The 26,123-nt window shown below is 44.2% G+C and overlaps 1 protein-coding gene across 1 annotated transcript in view; it reads left to right on the forward strand.

The window, feature by feature from the left end:
- LOC135909730 (cytochrome P450 3A6-like) overlaps positions 1-16,614 on the forward strand; it is a 39,634-nt gene extending 23,020 nt beyond the window's left edge. Inside the window, exons 7-14 of the mRNA XM_065441790.2 lie at positions 1,901-1,997; positions 6,996-7,059; positions 7,133-7,241; positions 9,001-9,056; positions 10,461-10,517; positions 11,938-12,078; positions 15,787-15,949; positions 16,359-16,614. Coding sequence (XP_065297862.1) covers positions 1,901-1,997; positions 6,996-7,059; positions 7,133-7,241; positions 9,001-9,056; positions 10,461-10,517; positions 11,938-12,078; positions 15,787-15,949; positions 16,359-16,448 — 777 coding nt within the window. The 3' untranslated portion in view covers positions 16,449-16,614. The remainder of the gene's footprint in view (positions 1-1,900; positions 1,998-6,995; positions 7,060-7,132; positions 7,242-9,000; positions 9,057-10,460; positions 10,518-11,937; positions 12,079-15,786; positions 15,950-16,358) is intronic.
- Positions 16,615-26,123: the final 9,509 nt, after the last annotated feature.

Consider the following 26,123-nt stretch of genomic DNA (forward strand, 5'->3'; position numbering starts at 1 on the left):
GCCCGCCACTGCAACGGTCGCTCTGGGCCTAACTTTAGGACAAGGAGGGTTGTGTGAGAGTCTTGGAAGTGACTTGTCATTGTCAGGGCTATTGACGAAGGGAAGTCCCTTTGTCGATACGTTGGCTCCAATGAAATTCATTGTTTGAGCATTGTTCATCACTTCGATTTTGTTCGTGTCTTTTGGCTCTTGTTACGGTTCACTGCGTGTGGTGATGAAGGAAATGGATGCCAAGCACTTAAGACACGACGTGCCTAATCGTCTCCCTTGTCAACATGAAAAACCTGTCTGCCGGGTGTGAGCGGCGGGATTACGCACCATTGCAAATGCTACTCTCCTTTAATCTACGTTCACCCCCTCTACGCCACGGAGTGGTTTCTCTCCGAATTCCTGCGTGCGGGCTGGCCTGTGTGTCGACCCAGCGTTACCTACGCTCTTTACCTTTACGCAAGTGAGTAGCTTTTCTCGGTATTCCTTTGTGTGAACTGACCAGTGTGCTCACAAAGCCTTCACCCAAGAAGCAATAGAAAGAACGGTTGCCCTGATGTTGTAGGGCAGATGGCCAGCGAGAGCCACGGACACATCTTCTCTGCCTATGCCTGCAGGAGCACGCACGCTGAACGTTTTTCTTTTTACTCTTTGGCTTGGACGACACCACTCACCCGCAACGGTGAATTTAACGTCTGGTATTGTATTCACGTCGTCTTGTCTTCTGCTTAAATGATATTGCGCGACATAAAAAACGACACGGACGTGAAAGAAGACGACACACTGCGCTTTGCGCTTGGTGTGTCGTCTTCTTTCACGTCCGTGTCGTTTTTTATGTCGCGCAATATCATTTAAGCAATGGATTACCAACTTGCCCGGAATGCTGCTCTCATTAAGTCTTGTCTTCCCTGACCAACCCTTTCCTATGGTCAATCTGATTCTATTTCCAAGCAAATGCTGTTAAAGATTGCCGAAACAGCTGCCCCGTAACAACTGGCGATGCCAGCCGTAACCACTGGTGGCAGCCGTAACACTCTGTTCTTTGTAAAACGCTTTCTACCGGAATGTACTAATCCCTTGCTGCATTGTGTTGGCAAGTCTACGCAAATACTCTTGCACCTGCGGTCAGTAGTCGTAAATGCATGAGACGAATGGTCAGCTTTATAAATGCTCCCTTACTTTGTCTCCTACCACCAACGCGTCGGTGTAGAGAGAGCTGTATATTGACCGGGCGAGCACAAATACTGCAATTACGAAATTTAATGTTTGGCTAGGTAGGCCCACTATTTCGAATATAAAAGGTAATTTAGGGAACTACTTTAACAATACTGTAATCTAGCTCATCTAACAGACTTGTTAACAAGGGACGACCGCCTGCCTTCGCGTTACATAAGGGCGGTGTCCAGAGAAAAGACGAGGAATGCGGGAGATGGCAATTCAAGACGATGAGCAAAACGTGAACAAGGTGAATGCAGGAGCCAACGTTTCGGCAAGTGGATTTGTCTTCTTCAAGGCGACAAATGCTTTCCTCGCCACAGTATTTATAGGTGGGGTTCAGATGGGTGCGACACTGATTTTACGTTTAAGCGTAAAAATCCACGTCTACGTGTCTTATTTAGACACCTTAAGTCAAACGACGCGAATCTGGAATATCGAGAACTCACATAGCGCATCGCTGAAACAATAAATGAAGATGCGTATGTAAGAAATCAAAAGTGGGTAAAATGAAACGATATCGAGGAATTGTTTGCCCATGAGTGCTGCGGTGGTAAGGAATTGCCTTAGCGTTCTCGCCTCGGTGACATGGAGAGATTAAAGAGCTTGTGCGTCGGTAGATGTAGATATTCAGTGATAACGATTATTCCCGGAAGACTCTGTCGAAATGTGCCTCCTACTGTATTCTTTTCTTCAGGTGAGAGTACCGGACATGGCGCAAATTCTTCTGGATGGTCTTGTAGAGGAAGAAGTTTCCGAAGCCGGAAAGTATGACGTCAGTGTAGACAACACAGGTATCACGTCAACTGTTGACCTAACCTACTGGACGAAATTTGTTATTAGAAATGAGGCAAATAACATAGAAATGTGCGAGAAAGGTAACATGACGTCCCATGTCCTCGGAAAGAAGATATTGAGATTGCTGAAAACTCATTCCTAACCCTGATACGTTTTGGATGCCCAGCCCACTCTTTGAAGGAGGTCTCTAGCAGCAGGTTTTACAAGGTTGAAGCATCTTTTATAAAGCTACAATAAGAACTCCATACGAGTGTGTATAGCACTTCGAAAATGCCTATTTGACAGTACTTTATGTTCGCTTTAGCAACACCTAGTTTGGGCTCATTCGACGGTCCAAAATGTTCTGTATATTCTATACCTTTATTAAGCTCACTTTTTCACAACAGGCTCAGCGTAGTGATAAGAACTAGCTGTATTCTTATCATGTGCCCATCTTATCACGGTACCAGACTACAGTGAAAGCTCGTTATTTCGAACTTCAATAATTCGAATTTATGGATAATTCGAACTGTACGATTTGGTCCGGCCAAGCTCCACAGAAGTCTATGTATAAGAAAGTCCGTTAATTCGAACTCGAGAAGGTGACCTCACGGATAATTCAAACTACGCTCGCCTGGCACAAGACCAGAGAAACGCGCCTACTGCCTACACAGAAGGCTGTATTGCCTCCGAAACGGAGAGAACGGCGAGAGAAGGCAAAATCGGAAAAAAATCTAACCGACGCGGGGTCAGCCGGAAGGCAGCGGCGGCTGCCGCCTCTCCGTTCTGCGTAACCTCCGAGACTTCTTGCCTGTTGCGAATCTCGGAGGCTTTGCAAATCTTGTACAGCTACTAATTTTGTGCGGAGATGGCACGGCAAGCTCCGAAACACAGCGAATCAAGTACGTCGCAGCTGCGCTTGCAATCAAGAACCAACGAATCAGGGCCTACGCCACCTTCACATGTTCAGCGTCTTTGTCTAGGCAGTCTTCATCGGTTGTGTACCTCTGTTTTCAGCTTAGGAGGTATCGGCCGTCGCGATTCATTGTGATGGTGTTAAGCCTCGGCTCACGTTCGTTTCGATGGACATCGGTGGTGTGGCACAGTCGGACCCAGAGCTTCGACTTGAAGATGGCGTGTGCCCGCGGCACACGCCATCACTTTCTGACACGCCAAATTTCTGACATGCCCTACTGCTTCCAAATCGCAGTGTATACTGTTGCCCTCCTTCACTTTCGTTAGTTCGAACTTTCGTTAATTCGAACTGAAGAGGCTTCCCCTTGCGGTTCGAATTAACGAGCTTTTACTGTATAGCTACAGCACGTGTCAAACTACGCGGCAAGAAACCGTTCAAAGGCCTGATCGCAGTTATATGATATTATGCACTGACGTCGGCCTCTGCATTCGTGCTGCGCCCGCACCAACACCTGCGCGGGCGTACAAATTTAAAGTTATTTGTTGCTAATTAATGACTCTTCATTACACCAGGCATATTCAAGGCAAGCACCACAATATATATGGGCCTTCAGACAAACCCACACAGCTTGTACAGGCAGAATGTTTCATAGAGCTATTTCGACTACTGCGTTTGCAACGACAGTTCTTAAGTGGCAAACAAACTTTTGTGCTCTAAGGGGCCATTCGCTATGCAAGACGGCAAATACATAAATTGTCGGAGCCCGTCCTCATTACTGTAGTCAACTTTTAAAAAGGAGTATGACGTGTACAGATTTTTCTGCTCGATTTACTCAAGAATACCAGTCAATTTATTGTGGGAATCATACAAATTAGTCTAGTTGGCACTCATTGTATACCAAGCCCCACTCAACATAAGCCAAGAACCAGCTAATTCATTTTAAGCAATAGCCGATTTAGTCAAAACACTATGAATCTACTCCAAGCGTAGTATAGTTCAAGACCCTAAAATTACAGTTCAAGCGAACTTTTTTTTCATTTTTCATTTTTCAATGCTAGGGGATCATATATCTCGTTCAAAACAAGAGGGCAAGATGCGCGTATGGCAGCTTCTTCGCACCTCACTACCGACATCATTTTGAAAGTATTTTATTTATGTCTCAGACGTTTTTCCCGATAGTTCCACAGCACACGCCAATTCACGCAAGCGGTTGGCCGAACATGGCAACATAACATTCTTCACCCGCCGCGGTTGCTCAGTGGCTATGGTGTTAGGCTGCTGAGCACGAGGTCGCGGGATCGAATCCCGGCCACGGCGGCCGCATTTCGATGGGGGCGAAATGCGAAAACACCCGTGTACTTAGATTTAGGTGCACGTTAAAGAACCCCAGGTGGTCAAAATTTCCGGAGTCCCCCACTACGGCGTGCCTCATAATCAGAAAGTGGTTTTGGCACGTAAAACCCGATATATTATTATTATAACATTCTTAAGAAAAATAATTACCGTATTTTCCCGATTATAAAAGTTTAAAGGTTAAAATTTCGCTGGGTGCGGACTATGCGTGGTTTAGTTTCCTAAGGTTTCACGCGCGCTTGACAAAGTTAACTTCACCTGCCAAATGTCACTGCGCCTGAACAAAATAAGCTGCGCCATGACTATCGCTGCGAACAAGCAATGTTTCCAGCTCGTTCTGGAAGCTTGGGATCTTCTTAGCGGTGTATGAACACAGCGCCGTAAACTGTAAAACTACGTGACAACACGAAAACGAATGCTGCACCTCAACGGCATTGTTCAAATTCAGTGTAGCCGACCGTTCGCAAAAGGTAAGGTTTGTGAAAGCCACATTGACATAGAGGAGCCATTCGTCGAATCCGGCATGCTTGACTTGTTTCTATTCTGGCAACCTTAACGATAGCAATTTTGACGGGTTGTGGTATTGACTCCTGTATGAAGTGTCCCGCGTAACTTGACGCAATCCCTAAAGATATGCAAATACCAAGTAGCTGGACAGAATTAGGGTAATGTTGTTTCTCTCTCTTGCAGGCAGTCCGATTAATTTTTAATCCCACTTAACCACGTAATTCCTACATTCGTAAGCTTATCGAAGGTTATAAATAGCTCAAAAATGTCAAAGAAATAATTGTTGGGCAACATTAAAAACTCCCGATACAGCTTCTTGTTGCTCATTACGTGCTACGTAAACCTGTTTTCCAAGCATGGACGAAGCCCGCGAATACACGAGAAGTGCATCGATCGTCCAGTCGCCAGGCAATTTTGCACGTATTCGTGGACTTCTCCCATGCTTGGAATAGCAACCGCGTATGGGAAGCTGCTTTATTACGAAACAAAGCAGCCCGAAAAGAGAAAGGAGAAGGCTGATGTTGAAAAGGGATCGTTTTGGAAACAAGGTGAGCTCGCGATACGCTTGCGAGCTTCATGCGACGCACGCGACGCCAAAAATTTAGCTGAGACGTTCACAGCAGCATATGCTATGCGCAGAATGCGTATTTTCACCATACCTGAGGGGCACCTCAGAGCCCGTTTAACGCTAGCTGATAAGCCTTACTCGTTTGTAATCACCCGTAATTGTGTTCCGTTGCATGTTTTATTTTTCTGAACATTGAATGGACGTGGTTGACTGGATCGCTACACCTAAAGTGCGCTCGCGCCGACATGACATCAGTAACAGATCGATTGAACCAAGCACAGAAACGATGCAGATTTTTTAGCCTGCATTGTGGGCATATAGATAATCAGATTTTGCTCTTAACTGCACAATACAGCACGTGCTATACAATATTTTTATTTACCGGCCCTTTCTTAACAACCAGTATCATTCAAATCATGTGGAGGACGATTTTATTAACTGCACGATGACGCTAGCAAGCATTACGCTTTTCCATGCCAGTTGAAGTTTTGATTGTGAACATTTATTACTGAAAAACAATTATTTCGCCTTTTGTCATTCCTGGCAGAAAAACCCAAAACGTCCGAAGATGTGCATGGCAATCGCTTTTGGGGAAATTATCTCTCGCGCAGCTCACTAGGTTATGGTTTTACGCAAAGTTTATCGGGCAAAACAATACACTGAGAAATTTATGCGTGTGCTTAAATTTCCTCGTAAGCTGCTTTATATTCACACAGATGTAGCACCCAGTTTTTTCTCAAATGAAGTTATTTGTTATTGTGTTTGTTTAATGTATCTTTCTAGCTAAATTCATCATTATCATCATCATCATCATCATCATCAGCCTGATTACGCCCACTGCAGGGCAAAAGGCCTCTCCCATAATTCTACAACTACCCCGGTCATGTACTAATTGTGGCCATGTTGTCCTTGCAAACTTCTTAATCTCATGCGCCCACCTAACTTTCTGCCTCCCTCTACTACGCTTCCCTTCCCTTGGAATCCATTCCTTAACTCTTAATGACCATCATTTATCTTCCCTCCTCATTACGTGTCCTGCCCATGCCCATTTCGTTTTCTTGATTTCAACTAAGACATCATTAAATCGCGTTTGTTCCCTCACCCAAACTGCTCTTTTCTGATCCCTCAAAGTTATACCTATCATTCTTCTTTCCATAGCTCGTTGCGTCGTCCTCAATTTAAGTAGAACTCTTTTCGTAAGCCTCCAGGTTTCTGCCCCGTACGTGGGTGCTGGTAAGACACAGCTGTTACAATCTTTCTCTGCAGTGATAATAGCAGCCTCCTGTTCATGATCTCAGAATGCTAGCGGTGGCGTAGAGGTAAACACCCGCCTCACGTGCGAAAGGTCCGTGGTTCGAATCCCGGTGCCGCGCAATTTTCCACCGGATTAAAAAAAAGAAAAAGTCCGCGTGTTCATAAAATTGCGAACAGGCCTGGAGTGTGGCCTGATCCCGGTGACCAGACCGGTAACGCGCACTCCCTCACCAGAGCAGAATTGGCCACCCTGGTGCTTTACTTGGTCACAACCTGCTAGCTACATTACAGGAAAACAAATATAGTGTGATTATCAATGTTGAAGCTGACAACGCATTTTATAACTGCTCCGAATGCTAAAATTATATATAAATATATTTTTTACATTTTCTAACCTCGGTCATGCTTTCTGCAAAGCACCCCTCCCTCAAGAGACGCTAAACCTGCTGTCTTCCAACTGCATGGCCATTTTTATTGCAGGGTAAGTATCGCTGTCACTCATTAGAGTGAATGCTGAAATATTAGGCAAAAACGGCGTTTCTTTGTAATTGCAGATACGATACCACAAGGATGGCTTTGACTTTCTGGTTTTATCTGATGGGGAGGTATCCGGAGGTGCAGGAGAAAATGCGTCAGGAGGTCCTCGACGCTTTCGATACAGAGGTTAGCTGTTATCTTGAATACTTCTTCGCTAGATAATTATGATGTTTATAATTTGTCGTAGCGGTATGTACTCGCCCGTGCAATGTAGGAACAAAAATGCGCTTGCTTCAGTTAAGGAGTCGACAAAACTTCTCTGAAGCGTTCAGAAACAGCACGGATCTCGGTTGATCATTTCAGTTTGTATCCCGAAAGCAGCAAATGGGTGCCGCGAGATGACGCGACGGAGGCTTTCTTAATAATTTTTTGCAAGGGCACAATGCTCGGCGCAACAGTGATTCTACAAGGTGTTTCCGTGTCAGTCGACAGACACCATATTATATAAAACAAGTAGTACTGTACTGTGCCTCACATTACTAAACCAAATAAGACCATGTCAGAATTCGGGATACAATACGTGTATAAGACAAAATTTGAAAAATATCCGCACAACCGTCTCAAGGTCATGATAAAAAAAAAAACATCAGGACAGTTCTGCCTCAGTGCTTGATGTCTGACATCTGCATCGAAGTAATGCCGCGTTGACAGCTGACCGTTGCTGGTTCAATACTGAACTCTTTCACTCTTCAACACGTTTTAGTGTTAAGTAATAGTTGCAGTTTCTCGTCATGTTCCAGCATAATGGCAAAGGTACGGGCAGTCACTGGAATATGCAGCGCGCCTCTTGTCTTATTCCGCTATATCGAGTCGATAGTTTATAAAAGCTTCGCGTAGACGAGTTCACACAGTATTTGGGACCTGCATCATTTCTTTGTCAATTTTTAAACTTCTACTTTTTTGTCAGCTTCACGTGATTTCTACATTACAGTGATGGGCTCTCCAATCAGCTGGTAGTTAAGCCTGGCATGCTGTCGATAAAATCTTGTCAAGTATTTACCGAGGCAAGGTCATTTCTTTAGCGCAAATACAATATTTTCAACACGTGGTCAGCTCAATGAGCGGCACAGAAGAATGTGTGAGCCTGTCAGTAAAATACGAAGCATAAGAAGTGGCGTTGCTCTTTCCTCAACCTACAACGAGTGTTTAGAGACTCGAGGCCTAAAGAACAAGTTTCTATGTAGGTGCCCATATGTATTCCTTTTATTCAAGTCCCCATAAATCAAACTCCTTCGCGTGAATCGTTGCTCAATTTCTATCCTACGGTAATTTTGTAATAATAATACTAAAACTCAAAAATGAGCACAATCTTACACAATAGTCATAAAAAAATTTCTTTGCTGGGAGGAGTCGTCGTCATTATTGATGATACTAGTGACTAAGGCGCGAACCATTAATATACTTTTATAACATGTATAGTCGTATGCAATATAAATTTCAACGCAGTGGGCGAGATCGAAGGCGCCCCTAGACTACGCGGCGGTGCCGACATGCGAAAAATTGTTTTAATCAATACCAGTAAGCGTACTGGTGTTGTGTCTCCGTTTCTTCCTCTTTCGGCACGGGAGTGCAGTCCTCAGGCCCCTTCAACCACTGGCACCATGCTGACGTGTACATTGCACGCGATTTCTTCGTAGCTAATGTCAATGAACCGCACGAATTTGTGTGTCCATCATTTGAATGTGGCCTGTCGCCACTTACTTGAAGAATTCAATTGTCACTAATAACTTTACGACCACTGAATAATATTCATAGTTCTTACCATGTCGCTTCACGAAAAGAAATCTTTTAAAAGATGCAGTGATGTTCAGCAAGTCGTTCGGTACGTCTTCTGATTTTAGCTCCGGTGTGCTAATTGCCCATGTGTTTCTTGTGCCTTTTTCAGGGAGACCACCTATCTCTTCGCACTCTTACGACTCTTCCTTACTCAAACCAACTGTGGTATAAACTTTCTTCCACTTTGCTACTACAAACTTACACACACGTTTGTGGCGCGCTCGTTATGTACCAGCTTTTCATCTCCAATGAAGAAAATAATCAAGCACGGAATCAAGCACCAAAGAGCGCAAATCAATCAAGCACCAAAGAGTGCGTAGTTGGCAATCAATATTGCTGTGCCTGAAACTGTTGCTAAGCTTCACTAATGATGTCGTTTGGGAATGGTGAAATTGCGTAGACCTGCTGTTTACACTTCCTCTTGACGGTAGGCTGGTGGCATGCAAGCAGTTTAATGGCGCTGGCACCGAACTCTCCGAGTACGATATATTCAATCTACAGTATGGTTATTAGGCAGTTATTTTATGTGAGCATCATTCAGTATGTTCAAGAAAATGATCTTTCGCTTTACGCTGGTTTGCTATGTTCTCGTTTAACGGCACTGACACGTAATTATGGAATCGTATATTACTGAATTGTATGCTACTGAACTGCATTAGGGAATTGTTACTAGAATGACCGTAGGAACACATTTATTTTGATTTGATGTTAAAATATTTTTCGCAACGTTTAACATGGCGTAACCGATATTATCGTCACTTCATGACGTCAAATAGTGCAAGTTTCGTGTAGCAATGAAGTGACTTATAATTACGCTGCTCTAAAAAAAACAAGAAAGTAGTGCTGCACATGTTTCTTAAGTGACCAATCATTCCTGATCGGAAGAAGACCGAAAGCTGAGAAGTATTGGTAGACGAGAAAAACTGTCATCGCCTAGAGTGTAGCTGATACTTACATAAAAAACGCAATTCAAATTTTCAAGCACACTTGCCTTAGTTTCTTGTTTAGTGGTTCGGGCTACAATCGAGCTGATGACGCTTTTAATGTGCAAGTATTCTCTGGCGCGTACCCCTCAAAATCTGCCCGTGACGGGAAAAGCGCAATTGCTTGCATCTGCACAAAAATACGCATTTTTCTAAGTTAAGAGATTTCGTCCTTTTAATAGTGTAACTGTAGCTTATTGCTTGCTTTTAAGTGAAAAGGAACGATTTTACCACCAAAAAATAAAATTGATCACAGAGACTAGCCATACGATTATATTTATGCGTACCCGTAGGGATACATAGGGTTCTACAGAAAATGCACTATGGCACGTATTGCAAGGGCGAGCAAACTGAAAACTGTGGGTGGGCCAACTTGAAATATGGGAATGGGCCAACTGAAATTTTTGGTTGACGAACTTCAAATTTGGGCGTGAGCCAACTCATATTTGGGTGTTGGCCAACTTCAAATTCGGTAGGGCGTCAAATAAAATTTTGGGGGGAGGACCAACTCAAAATTTGGGGGTTGGTCAGTTGAATTTTTTTTCCCTTTCACGTATCTTCTGGTTGGGTTTGTTTATGGCAACAGCAGCAGCCGTAGCAGCAAGCCATGCTGTCATGACGCCGTGATTCAGGCAGTTTTTGGGTGTGAATACAGAAGCCAATTCATGGAAGTAAGTATTACAGCTGATCGTGGGCGCTGATTTGACGCTTTACAGGTTTATTTCAATCACTGAAGTGTTCAAACTTTCATTTTAGGGAAACAAAATATAAAAATATGGAATTTCGTGCCAGTACCCTTTCGAAGTTTCTTTCGTTACGTGGAGCCCTTAAATGATGTTTGCCGTATGAAACCGCCACGTTTGCGTTTGTAACCAGCTTTAAACGAAGAAATCGCCAACAAAATACCTTTAAGAAATCCCGGTTCGCAGAAGACTTTGAAACAATTTTGGTGATCGCATTAGCGGGCGACCAAACCCATACGACTCCGGGAGCTTTAAAAGACATAACAGTGTCGCACATGCTTTATTACTTCTTGAATGCTAATATTGAATCTTATGGGTAAAAAAGCTGTGTTAAATCACGTGCTTGTCATTACACTGCATTTCATTGTGGTTGGTGCGAATGACTGAAGGTTTGCTGTTCGATATCAGGCCAAATATTTACTGAAGTCTCTTCGCACTGCGTTAGGAGCCACTGTTGAACAGGAGCTGATATGAATTGGTAGTCAAGCGCTGGCAGTGTGTTCGATAAAAGTCTTATCTGAAAATCAAGTGTGCTTCCAAACCAACATGACGAATGTGATAACTCTTCGTTATCTTATTTTAAGCACAAGTAACCACTCGATCGAAATTCTAAAGCAGGCTTTAAAGGGCAATAAAGACTGGACATTGAACAATCATATCGTTCGACTTAGAATTATGGTAAATCAGGCATACTACACACAAGGCTGCAACGTTAAGATTATTCATAGTGCAATATGTCTGTACAATGCTTAATTACAATTTCATACATAGGTGACTAATCCTGACAAGCATGGGCTCTCAGCTAACAATTTCGCCGAAAAACTACATCTACTAATTGAGCGGGCAAACGTCATCCCGCTCTTCGTATGTGGGCTCTTGTTATATTAAGAATGGGAAAGATAATATTGGCGCTAAAATGTGAAGGGCTTCCTTCGGAGTTTGTATTACGATTTTGAAAGTAAAGTGCCCGTTCAATCACATTTCATTACCTCGCTTATGAATATTACTACTACGTGTTCTCGACGCGTGATTAAAACCCCCAGCTTAAGGGGGCCCTTTATGGGCGCGTCTTGCTGTAACAGCACCGATTTTAATTTTTTTTTTTGGGGGGGGGGAGGAGCTTCCACGCAATAATGTTGCGAAGCTTATTCAACTTGGTATGAGGTACTCAAGCAGTCTTTCAGGGAAAAAACACAGAAAAGACGGTAAGACTCTGTTGCAATGTTGCAAGGAATCTCACCTGCTATATGATTGAAATGCGTGCCATCTTTGGATTGGCTACACATTCGCGTTCACGAATCTCCAATTCTTCTTCGCTAGATTTACTACACGATGTGCGGATGAAGACTATCGTTGCGGCAAGTACGTCATTAGGAAAGGAACCTCGGTTCTGGTGCCTACGTACCAGCTGCACCATGACCCGCAGTACTGGAAAGAACCTGAAAAATTTGACCCGGAAAGGTGAGCGCACGTCAACGTTGTTGGAGGACTACTCATTTCAAATGAATGCAGAATGCTTTTTGCAGAGAACACTGATAGAGTGGTTTAACTCTTCTAAGGGGAAGTACATCTTAATCAAACTTGGATTAACTGATATGTCTCCAAAAACAAGCAGTTCGCTGCGTTGAACACCTTGGACCCCGAGATCACATGGCACCTTTTTTCTTGAAACATGGACTTTTAAAAATTAATCAACTATACGAACTTAAGCTCGCTATATTGACACGTGTACTTGTCTTTATCGGGCGACAAGTTTTGCCGCCTAAGAAATGTTATCGCACAGCGCGGGACGCGCCTGCATGTATCCGAAGTTTCTGGAAAGTTATCGATGCTTCTATCAGCTGTCTGTTGTCGCCGAACCTTGTGTTATCCGATTTCATCGCGTGACACGAATGGTGTAGAACTTTGCAGAAGGCATGCGGGGTCCCAACGATTAATCTGGAACATTCGATGACTGCTGTATAAAAGCCGACGCGCTTGACCCGCTGATCAGATTTTCGACGATCGCCGAGTGTGTTCGCCGCTATCGTTGTGCTTTAAGTGTAGCCTGTTTTGTGGGCACAGGTTCGCCCAATAACAGTTAGTTTTCTCGTTCACAGTATTGCTACTGTGTTATTCAACGTCACCACCACGTGACATCTGGTGGAGGTGCTTTGCGTTCATGCACCGGACGCCCCCACAAAGCCGTCACCCAAGCCCTCACTCGGAAGACACCAACGTCGACAAGAACCAGCGAGGTAGCCGCAGGCTGCAAGGACTGCCCCCGGAGCACGGACTTTTGCCCGAGACGACTAGGAGGATGGCCACCAAGTCCACCCCAATGGCAGCACCAGCGTCACCCGTCGTGCTGCAGCAGCCCAGGGAGCCTCCGACGTTCCGCGGTTCAACTTTCGAGGACCCTGAAAGCTGGCTTGAGACGTACGAGAGAGTCGCAACCTTTAACAACTGGAACAGCGACGACAAACTGCGATATGTGTTCTTCGCTTTGGAAGACGCGGCCAGGACGTGGTTCGAGAACCGAGAAGGTTCGCCCAATAAAAGTTAGTTTTCTCGGTCACAGTATTGCTACTGTGTTATTCAACGTCACCACCACGTGACAACATATAGACGAGGCGAACTCGAGAAAAATTCGCTCATTTTTTTATAAAAACTACCTCTCACGTTACACCCAATACAATTGCAGGCATGACCATATTAGAGTTCCATTTTGCAGGACCAACTAAGGTAGAAAACAACTAGCATACTTAGTCCAATTCTCCGTAAATACACATCCTAACACGATCACTATTGCGCAAAACTTCATATCATTGAATTGCTTTAAAAGTGCTATGAAGAAATATTTGCGTTTCCTTTCTGATTGACATTGTGCTAATTGGTTTCTTATGTGTTTTATGTATAATTATTTTAAGTCGGTTTCATATTGCGCTTGTATATATATAAAACATTTTTTCGTATTCATATTACTCTGTTCGATCTAAACTGTTTCATACTTACAAAGTTGTACAATGATTCTTGCATTTAATGCACATATGTTTGTAATGTATGCTATGTATGTGTAATCCGCACTATTGATGTGTGTGTATACTATATTTGATTATGTCCTACCTTAGCGTTGAGCAATGTATGGGTGAGTGGGCCTTAGTCAGGCAGACAATGTTCTGCCTTTAGCCTTGCCATCCAAGACCTTCACAGTGTCTAAATCAATGCTGAATAAATAAATAGAATAAATATACGTCCTTGCCGATCAAGGTATGCTGGGATTCTGTAGACATAATTGTGAACTGCTTCATTGGTGGCGGATCTGCTTATCGCTTCATGCACGGCCAGAAACTGAAATTGCGCTGTCTGCACCTCTGCTATATATCGTCCTTCGTTGTTTCTGGGGCACGTTACTTTGACCGACGAGATATCGGTCTCATGTGTGCGGTACGGTGCATTCCCACAGGAAACACCCAAGTTAGTATAGAACTAAGCATAAGGTGTACATTGACCTCATAGGAAAAAAACGCTTCTGGAACTGCCTGATGTGGACCTTTCATCGTAAATAATGTTGCACATGCCTTCGTTTCTAAACAGAAATTTGTTCATTCCTGAAATACTTGTTTTTCTCTCCTTTTACGAGTGCATTGTACTTACCATGACCGGTTGTACTCAGCTTTATGGCTATTGGTGTTCGGCAACATTCCCTCCAAATGAAGTGGTGGAAGCGAACCCATTACTAATCTAATAATTGTAAACAGAATGAAATCAAAATGAAGGTACCAGTACGGAGAACAATATCTAACATAACATTATTACACTGTGCGATCGCTCGTTCTTTTGAATTGCGTTTTCTTTGTTCTGTTATTGAACAGAATGATGTCAGGCAAAATCCGCAAAAAATTAGTGTATCGTGGGCGCTGGAGAGATGCCAGTATATTATATATAAGGGAGAAGCGGCGTTTACAATATTGGGCCACTCAGCGATTGTACATTGCTGTTTGTGCAATATTGCTACAAAGCTGTACAAAGCATTGAGAAAGAGAGCACGAGATTGGTGCTGAAGAGGACGTTTGGGGCAAGCCTGCTGTGCCATTTTTCTTTTTTTGTTGCAAGCACCCAGTAAATATATTTCCTTGTTTGCTTGCCCTTTGTCCCACAATGGATTACATATACCTTTCGGCACCGCGCTAAATAGGCCTGCCATGCTAACTATCACGAGAGACAGAACAAAAAAAACTGCATTTAACGGTAACTTACAGGCAGACGTCTGGCTACAGAAGATCGCCTGGTGCCATTAATGAGGTTGCTATTTTGGCAGTGGTTGCAGCTGGCTCCACTATTTCTGCTAAAGTTAAATAAGTACTGTAGGCTAATAGTCTTAATTATTAAAATGAAGCAACTCCTTGTTCGACACTTGTCAACTGAGCATAACAACGGAGATGTCATTGTTAGTCTTTCTCCTGAGGAAAATACAATATTGGTCGAATTAGCTTTGTTGCTCATCAGGTGAGGAAGGTTCCTTTCTTTTGGCGGGGGGGGGCAACAATGCGTGGAAGGCCAAAATATTTGTCCGCATGTTGAGAAGAGGTAATATCGCAATTGCTACACTCAGTGATTGCTACTGAGGGGGAGGGGCTGCAGAGAAGTAGCTGACTTCATTCACCTCATCACAACATATGCGTAGCTAATAGCAGTACCTAGCTATAGTTAATCGCTGGGCGTCACACATTTTCTCATCCGCGGCCTCCATTATTGTAACCCAAAAGAAGTACTTCAGAATATCGATTTGACTGTCGTATATATTTTTTTCTTTCCTCACATAGAGCTGGTCGTTTATCACGCTGTCAATTATCCGCCAAAAATATTTAAAATCCGCACAGAGCATGAAGAATACTCCTTTATACCTGCAACTAAGTAGTCAAACGTATCTGAAACAGGCTACCATTATCCCGTTTTGCTGAAAGCTAGATTTTATGCGGAAGAATGCAATATGACTTTCATATAAAGAACAGCCATTAAACATCGTCTGTAGTTCTTTTTACACCTTGAGCATCACTTTGCTAACTACGCAGAATAAGTAAAATGACATCTTATGTTCTATCGCTTTTGGTTCCCTTGCACTGCTGCCGAAATAAAGCAGTACCAGCTCACTGAATTAGTCACTGTTTCAATACATCTTAACTGCAGGTTCAGTCCGGAAAACAAGAGCTCCATCAACCCGACTGCCTACCAGCCTTTCGGCCTGGGACCGCGCATATGCATCGGTCAGCGTCTAGCGCTTGTTGAGCTGGTTTCAGCTGCCGCGCAAACGCTGCGCCACTATCGCATCGCCCTGGGCAAAAGTCAAAAGGTACTGGACCATGCTGCACAGCATCTATTACGTGAAAATTGTTTTTATCTCAATAGGCAAACGGCAGTTGTTGCTAATAGTGCCTTTCTTTATTGTAAAACCTATTCGTTTTCTCACGTCGTGAAAGTCATCTTGGTGCTGTACCAAATCGCGTCACAATCTTTTATGATTGTTCGAGTCACTCAGATTTCTTTTTATTAACCTGTAAAATGATGCTGAGTAGAACGTATTTTGTTGTTGTTGTTGTTGTTGTTGTTGTTTTTCTTAAATCCTTCTCTTAAGTTTTATACCGACGAGACTATTTGACAGAACGCTTCTGGCTTCCTTAAATATCGCGTAGCAGAAGTGCTCAATAGTACAGTGGTTATAAGCTATTCCTCTAAAGACACGTTTTTGCCTTCTTTTGCAGCGGGACCTCGAGATTGGCACCTACTCTATTATGGCCGCACCTAAAGAGAAAGTGTTGATCCGACTGCACAGGTTGAAGGGGGTGAATTGAGGTCCGAAGTGACTCTACCGTGGAAATTCGTACTTTTGAATTGTACGAAATGGCACACGTAATGCAATAGTTCGTAGCCCAACGTGGTAAGGTATACAGTTGATAAGTCACTGCTATTTGCATGTTGTCATTATGCAATGAATAAAATGGAACTGTGGAACCATTATTATGAAATCTGAAATTATTAATGCCGGTATTGAGCATCGTCTGGGTGTACGAGTGTGGCGAATGAAAACTATTGCGTGTGCTCATGCAGCGTACTGTGAGTGAAATGGTCAATGAAACAAAATAGGTTTGGTCGCAATGTGTCTGTCTTACGTCGCCCCTCCACAGTGAAAATAATCGCCTTGCAACGAGTTGCGGATAGGTTTAAAACAACAATCTTAATATCAAAATTGATATTTTTGTAAAACAAACTACATGATCCATTTATTCAAGGATTGACTTGTTTTTTTGAACGTTTCTGAGGGAACAATAAAAACCTGAAAGCAATATTGGGTAATACCGGGGACGCCACCGCGGCGATGTACGTTAAAGGTCTTGTGCATGCAACTGAAGGCATATGGGCACTACTGTATTCAGTTGACGTAAGCAAACGCTATAATAACATTTTTTCGCGCGTCACTAAGCCTAGATAATTAACTTATGATGCCCTAAAGGGGATCGCGCGGTGAAACCTTGCATTCATGCTCGTTCCCTATTCCCAGTGGGCTGTCTGCGGTGAAATTTGGTGGGTGCGAATTGTACTCCCTCTGGGTTCCTGCTCGAACCTCTTCACGCCATTTTTGGATCCGGCGTGCAGAACGTGAGGGTGCCATAGTCAAAGAAACGTAAAATTTGCACACTTGTAATCTCATAAATCCAGATGAGCACAGGTTGGTGTTTGACGAATTACACCTACCGCAGCAAAGTGAGCTACCTCAAACACGCCCACTGAAACCGGTACTGGCAATTGTGCTGCCGAGCTATACGCCTCTGTGAACTCCGCGCGAGAGGTTAAATTTAGCTCCGATTGCTTCGTCTCTTACGTGACAGCGGTGCCACCTATGCCCCGCAAACTTGCATGATCCAGTTTCGAATGGTCCCCTCTGCACTACGGTTCCAAAAGTAAAAGAGCTTTGGTTCCCTAATCCATTCCGTCTCAAACGCATCTTCCCAGATAAGCATCAGGACGACACGTGCAAATTGCGCCAGGAAGGACCAGCAACACTCAAACACATGCTGTGGGAGTGCAATGTGGTTATAGGAGGGATGGCAGTTACTCCGGAGACCCTGTCGTCGAGGTGGGCCGCCGCTCTGCGCAGCTCAGACCTCGGAATCCAGACGTGGGCAGTCCAGCAAGCCCGTGAGGCGGCGTTGAGGCAGGGCCTTGACGTTCCTCCATGGGAGACCTGAGCACGGGTCGCGTTAAACCTTGCCGGACGTACAAGAAAGTTGTATCCATCCATCCATCCATGGTACCCCAAGTTGCCGAGGTTGAAGCACGCTAGTCCTACATGTTTTCATTACATAATGTGGCATGCGGTTTTCGCAAGCGACCCAATGTGCTGACCAAAATCAAAGGTATTTCAAGTCCAAAGCGCCTTTTATTGAGAATTAACCCGTTCATGCAAAGACGTCCGGCAGTGCAACTTGGACTCCATTAGAATTAGAACTTCACATTAGAATGACAATTATCGCTTAATCCTCATTGCTTGCCGTAGACTGGTATATCAATATCCCTTCCTCCAAGAACAACACCTTAATTGGCTGGTTTCATGCTTCTCGTGTACTTCCACGTTAAATAAAAACATTGCTAGAGCAGGGGATAATAATTGGCCAATGTTCGGTTCTTTTTGCTCCATCTAGTGGCACTTCCAAGAAGTCCGCTTGTGCGCTCCGAGCCTAGAAGCGTGGCGGGCTGGTGCTTGCGAACGCTGAGAATTACTGCCTCGCTTGCTGCACACTTAGTGGCCCACACTCATTGTCCCAAGTTGGCGGCCACACTTCGTTGAAGAACAGCACGTACGCAGTGCATTAGCGGCGCAGCTCGCTGAAGACTTGGCACGAAAGTCGTTATTTAAAATGCGGCACATACCAAGTGTATATGTGGCGCAGCATGTTGATAGATCCTCTTGCTGTCCGTGAGGAACCGCTTGGTCGGGGCTCGTTTTCGCTCGCTATCCCTGAAATTTAAAGGGTCTCCTTCGTCATTGTCGACCGACACAATGGCACATACCTAGCATCCCAAGTTTGCGTCAAAGACGTTCATTAAAGAGCGACACACACCTGCTGGCACATGACCATTGACCTAAGCTTGCTCCAAAGAGGTTGATTGAAGACTAGCACAGACTCAGTGGCAAATAGCCAATGCTCCAAGTCACCGTAAAGAGCTTTCTTTGAACAGTCAGCACCTACCAAATCCCGCGCCTCACAGTAATCCACGTTGTCGTGCAAGAGCTTCGTTGAAGAGCGGCACGCATGTACACATAGCCATATGCCCATGTTGGCCTGATGGTTGGTTTCAAACCCTGTAACCTTAGCCCCGTAGCGCGATGCTCTAACCATCATGCAAGCATTACGCTGTGATCCAGGGAGGCAGAAAAACGGTTAAGCACAAGTATATTTACGTAGCCCCCGGAAAGTACCTCAAGTGCACTAAGAATGCTAAGGCATTAAATTATCCTTTTAATTTCTCTGATACTCGCCGCAATGAGACCCGTCCTGACTGCAGTCTTTATGGCGGCGCTGTCTGACGACACAGCTTGTGGAGTCGGAAGTAGCGTGTAGTAGAGTATAAGAAAGCGGTAGAGGGATTCGAATAAATTTCGAGCAGGCAATTTCGCGATAGGCGATTCCTACCAGTCGGATGTATCCCTAAAGAACCTTTGAAATTTCTGCCCCGCTCGGAAGCATCGAGTCCACTTCACCCGGGTTCCTCGAGGACGGCAGCGTCACCATTTTAGCAAGCTTGTGCACAAATGAACGTCGTGCGTGCCGCTTTTTTCAATGAGCCTCTTTCGAACCAACGCTTTAGCCGGCTTCACCGTGAGTCCACTGGTTGCGCGCTGCTCTTTCAATCAACCTCTCATTAAGTTGAGTCACTAGGTGCAACTGAATGTGCGGCGCGAAAAGGAGAAAAATCTCAGCGTTCGCACGTGCAAGTGCGCCACGCATCTCGTGTCGGGTGCCAGGCGCGTACTTTTTTTGGTAGCCCCGAGTGAACAGACAATATTAGAGCACCGTCCCGACCGATCATCGGCTCAGAAGGCAGTGAAGGCACTTTTGTGTTTTCTGAGAACTTCTGGTTTGCTCGAGCGACTTTAACTGAAGTGCTGTCCGTACACGTACCTACACCTTCTCTCGCCCTTCTTTCACTTCCCCTTCTCCCTTCCCCCAGTATAGGGTAGCCAACCAGACTATTGACTGGTTACCATCCTTGCCTTCCTGTATTCTTCTCTCTCTCTCTCTCCCACTAAATGGCGCTGCGTTTCGAGATAGGAGCGTGATAGACGAGTCCGTGTGTAGGCCCTAGAAGATTCCATCAAAATCCATGACGTCACAGCGACGAGGTGTGTGAACTTCAAGGAGGCGTCGCCACCCGTCTTTCGTTTTTGCGCTTTTTGTGGCTTACCAAGCGTCTTATCCTGGTAAGAGTGGTGCTTTTTGGTGTTGTAGAAAGGTAATTTACTAATGCAGAAGACATCATTTTTCTCTTTAGTGTGTCTTTACAGGTCACTAGATCTCCGTAGGTACGAAATTTCGGTGTCACATCAGATGGCCTGTCAAGACTGTATTACTTAGCGCGGCCATGTCTTCACCGGAGCAGCGGCTGAACGCAAGGACTGGTTTGTTGAGTGATCAGAGAACAACAGTCAGAGAGGTAAGTTGATGTACAGAAAAGAGGAAATCGTGCTGGCGGCATCGCAATTGTTTAGCGATCGACTGACACGTGAATATCATTCAGTGTTAAATTCTGGGGCTTACGTGCCAAAACCGCCACATGATTATGATTCACGCCATAGTGTCTAGACTAGTTCGGGGCCACCTGGGTTCCTTGAGGTGCCCGCAATGCACGGTGCACGGGCGGTTTTGCATTTCGCCCCGCGCGAGAGCCAGTCACCGCGGCCGGTGTTCGATCCCGCACGCTCGGGCGTAGGTGTTCAACGCCAAAGCCATTACGCCACCACGGCGGATCGTCATGCAGCGTTGCGGAGGAGGAAGTGAGGTGCGAGCAAGACGATAGATGACGGCAATATGAAGTGCGGTACATATATATATATATATATATATATATATATATATATATATATATATATATATATATATATATATATATATATACAGGCACCCGCATACGAAAGAAGGCGCTCGGATACAAAAAAACATTTGAGGCACTGACGTTTCGGCAGTCGCACGGGATAACTCTAGCGCGAAAGCCGTGCCGTTGCTGAAACGTCAGTAGTAAAACATGTATTTTCCCCATGTTTGCTCGTTCTATCCCACCAACGTGAATACCGTAGAAAGAAAAACTACTCTCTCTCTCTCTCTCTCTCTCTCTCTCTCTCTCTATATATATATATATATATATATATATATATATATATATATATATATATATGTGCAAGATCTGCCAGCTAACCAGCTAACATTGACCAAAAGAGATGAGAGAAAACAAGGATAGGAAAGGCAGGGAGGTCAGCCAGAACAGCATCCGGTTTGCTACCCTACACTGGGGGTGGGGAAAGGGGAATAGAAATAGGAAGAAAGGGAGAGAGTACGCACTGAGTATGTGTAGGAGGGACGCCATAACTTAAACCAAGATTTTAACATACCAAAAAGCTCTAGAGAAATCGTGCCGACCTCATAGCAGACGTAGTCGTATGTACTTACGGCCAGAATTTTTTTCATCACGAAGCATTACTTAATTACTTACGTTTAATTAGTGAGCTATTTAAATATTCCTTGAATCGCAAACATATCAATTACAGTGTTGTAGGGCACCTTAAATAACTTCCGAATAAAGCATTTATTTCGTGCAGCCGTGGTCCTGGTTGTTTCTTCCAAGAAAAAACAAAAGCCCGCCAAATGCGAGAAATACTAAATATATGCGCACTGGCACGCCGCTACTCAAGCGCCTGCCAGCAACCATTGAAAAATATGCGGTTGCATTCTCTTATCTCCGCATCGTACAAGGCTCCGCAACGCTTATCAATGCGTCAGCGGTGTGTTCTCTTGATGCCGCGACCATCACATAGCGTGAAGCCCTGTATCGAGCTGCCGCCGCTAGTAAAGCCGTGTATCCATGGCTATTCGCTTGGGAGCGCTTGAGTGGCGGCGCGCGAGCGCCTATTTCGTATCTTGGAAGTGTCGCGCGCTTTTTTTCTCTCGAAGAAACCAAAGAGGCAAAGCTGAGCACTAAACAAAGGCTTGATTAGGAGCTTATTTGAGGTACCCGATAACTCTGTAGTTGATATGTTTGCGATTAAAGCAAGAATTAATATGTTCACAAATTAAAAGTAATGAATTAGGCATTCCGGACAATCTGAACAGGCCGCAATTGGAATATGAACCTGGCAACGTTTAACGCTAGAACGTTATCTAGTGAGGCGAGTCTAGCAGTGCTATTGGAGGAATTAGAGGGCAGTAAATTGGATATAATAGTGCTCAGTGAAGTTAGGAGGGCAAAGGAAGCATATACAGTGCTAAAAAGTGGGCACGTCCTCTGCTACTGGGGCTTAGCGGAGAGACGAGAACTAGGAGTCGGATTCCTGATTAATAAGAATATGGCTGGTAACATACAGGAAGTCTATAGCATTAACGAGAGGGTGGCAGGTCTTGTTGTGAAACTTAATGAGAGGTACAAAATGAAGATTGTACAGGTCTACGCCCCTACATCCAGTCATGATGACCAGGAAGTCGAAAGCTTCTATGAAGACGTGGAATCGGTGATGGGTACAGTGAAAACTAAATACACTATACTAATGGGCGACTTTAATGCCAAGGTAGGCAAGAAGCAGGCTGGAGACATGGCAGTGGGGGAATATGGCATAGGCACTAGGAATAGCAGGGGAGAGTTATTAGTAGAGTTTGCGCAGCAGAATAATATGCGGATAATGAATACCTTCTTCCGCAAGCGGGATAGCCGAAAGTGGACGTGGAGGAGCCCGAACGGCGAGACTAGAAATGAAATAGACTTCATACTCTGCGCTAACCCTGGCATCATACAAGATGAGGACGTGCTCGGCAAGATGCGCTGCAGTGACCACAGGATGGTAAGAACTCGAATTAACCTAGATCTGAGGAGGGAACGGAAGAAACTTGTACATAAGAAGCCGATTATTGAGTTAGTGGTAAGAGGGAAAATAGAGGAATTCCAGATCAAGCTACAGAACAGGTATTCGGCCCTAACTCAGGAAGAGGACCTTAATGTTGAAGCAATGAACGACAATCTTGTGGGCATCAGTAAGGAGTGTGCAATGGAAGTCGGTAGTAACTCCGTTAGGCAGGATACCAGCAAACTATCGCAGGAGACGAAAGATCTGATCAAGAAACGCCAACGTATGAAAGCCTCTAACCCTACAGCTAGAATACAACTGGCAGAACTTTCGAAGTTAATCAACAAGCGTAAGACAGCTGACATAAGGAAGTATAATATGGATAGAATTCAACATGCTCTCAGGAACGGAGGAAGCTTAAAAACAGTGAAGAAGAAACTAGGAATTGGCAAGAATCAGATGTATGCGCTAAGAGACAAAGCCGGCAATATCATTACTAATATGGATGAGGTAGTTCAAGTGGCTGATGAGTTCTATAGAGATTTATATAGTACCAGTGGCACCCACGACGATAATGGAAGAGAAAATAGTCTAGAGGAATAAGTAAAGAAAGAAGTACGCCGGAAGAAGTAAAGAAAGCCTTGGGAGATATGCAAAGGGGAAAGGCAGCTGGGGAGGATCAGGTAACAGCAGATTTGTTGAAGGATGGTGGACAGCTTGTTGTAGAGAAACTGGCCACCCATTCTACGGAATGCCTCATGACCTCGAGCGTACCGGAATCTTGGAAGAACGCTTACATAATCCTAAACCATAAGAAAGGGGACGCCAAAGACTTGAAAAATTATAGGCCAATCAGCTTACTGCCCGTTGCCTACAAACTATTTACTAAGGCAATCGCAAATAGAATCAGGAACACCTTAGATTTCTGTCAAGCAAAGGACCAGGCAGGATTCCGTAAAGGCTACTCAACCATAGATCATATTCACACTATCAATCAGGTGATAGAGAAATGTGCGGAATATAACCAACCCTTATATATAGCTTTCATTGATTAAGAGAAAGCGTTTGATTCTGTGGAAACCTCAGCAGTCATGGAGGCATTACGGAATCAGGGGGTAGACGAGCCGTATGTAAAAATACTGAAAGATATCTGTAGCGGCTCCACAGCCAGCGTAGTCCTCCATAAAGCAAGCAACAAAATCCCAATAAAGAAAGGCGTCAGGCAGGTAGATACGATTTCTCCAATGCTATTCACAGCCTGTTTACAGGAGGTATTCAGAGACCTGGATTGGGAAGAATTGGAGATAAAAGGTAATGGAGAATACCTTAGTAACTTGCGATTCGCTGATGATATTGCCTTGCTTAGTAACTCAGGGGACCAATTGCAATGCATGCTCACTGACCTGGAGAGGCAAAGCAGAAGAGTTGGTCTAAAAATTAATCTGCAGAAAACTAAAGTAATGTTTAACAGCCTCGGAAGAGAACAGCAATTTACAATAGGCAGCGAGGCACTGGAAGTGGAAAGGGAATACATCTACTTAGGGCAGGTAGTGACGACGGATCCGGATAATGAGACGGAAATAATCAGAAGAATAAAAATGGGCTGAAGTGCGTTTGGCAGGCATTCTCAGATCATGAACAGCAGGTTGCCATTATCCCTCAAGAGAAAAGTATATAATAGCTGTGTCTTACCAGTACTCACCTACGGGGCAGAAACCTCGAGGCTTGCGAAAAGGGTTCTACTCAAATTGAGGACGACGCAACGAGCTATGGAAAGAAGAATGATAGGTGTAACGTTAAGGGATAAGAAAAGAGCAGATTGGGTGAGGGAACCAACGCGAGTTAATGACATCTTAGTTGAAATCAAGAAAAAGAAATGGGCATGGGCAGGACATGTATTGAGGAGGGAAGATAACCGATGGTCATTAAGGGTTACGGACTGGATTCCAAGGGAAGGGAAGCGTATAAGGGGGCGGCAGAGAGGTAGGTGGGCGGATGAGATTAAGAAGTTTGCAGGGACGGCATGGCCACAATTAGTACATGACCGGGGTTGTTGGAGAAGTATGGGAGAGGCCTTTGCCCTGCAGTGGGTGTAACCAAGCTGATGATGATGATGATGATGATGATGATGAATTAGGCACTACTTCGTTATGTAAAGAATACTGACTGTGAGTGCATGCGACTTCGGCTACTCTGCAGTCGGTACAATTTCTCTAGAGCTCTTGGGTATCTTTAACATCTTGGTCCAAGTTAGCAGGGACATCCTATATATATATATATATATATATATATATATATATATATATATATATATATATATATATATATATATATATATATGTATATATATATATGTATATATATATATATATATATATATATATATATGTATATATATATATTTATATATATATATATATATATATATATATATATATATATATATATATATATATATATATATATATATATATATATATACATATATATGCGTGTGTGTGTGTCTGTGAGTGTGTGTGTATTTGAGCATACGACAAGGAGAGGGTGTGTATAGGCTGTTGAGAGGTATACTGTACACAACATGGTGATATCACTGGTAACATCTTGGTGATTGTGCTTTTGTGCTATTTACTTAACTCCAAAGAAACCAAATGCATTGCACTGCAAAGGTAAGCAAAGCAAACTTACTTTGCTTTCTTATAGGACATTGGCTAGCATAATGGTAGGGTCTCAGCGGTTGTTTCGGCTGACACGCTCATACCGGCTGAGCCAGTCTTCGAAGCCGACATTATCTTGGTCGGAGAATATGCCAGGATTGCGGGGACTGCTAACCGTAGTGTATGTACGTTGTTGTCGGGGTCGAAGGAGTAGAAGGAGACGAGGTGTCGACACTGGAAGCCATGGCGGAAAGCAGGACGGTGCGCCCACTGCGGAGCTCCGTGGCGAGGACGGGGAATGGCACCCTCCACCAAAATGTTACGCGAACGAAGGATTAAAACTGGAGACTATTTACAAAATAGATTTACAAGGGATGATGCAGCGCTGGCCAGTTCAACCGACAGCTCGCGAGCCAGAGTGCGTTCTTCCTCCTTTTTTCTCGAGTGATGACGCCCACAGGCCTCGTTCAAACAACCAAATACCACACACGTGTAGCAATGTTCAATTACTAACGTGCGCGCACGACAACGACAGTGTGTATAGTCTGTTGCGAGGAATAATGAACACAACATAGCGATATCGCTGGTGACATCCTGGTGAGGCTGCTTTTGTAGTATTTACCTGCTCCAACGACGCCAAATGTATTGCACTGCAAAGTTAAGCAAAATCAACTTACTTCCTATGTGCAGCTTGCAGGGATGTACATTCTAAAAATTATTGAGGGTATCGCAAGAGTGAAGCGGTCGATTTACTCTTCAAA

The sequence above is a fragment of the Dermacentor albipictus genome, chromosome 8 (genome assembly GCF_038994185.2).
Source record: "Dermacentor albipictus isolate Rhodes 1998 colony chromosome 8, USDA_Dalb.pri_finalv2, whole genome shotgun sequence".
Classification (NCBI taxonomy): Eukaryota; Metazoa; Arthropoda; class Arachnida; order Ixodida; family Ixodidae; genus Dermacentor; species Dermacentor albipictus.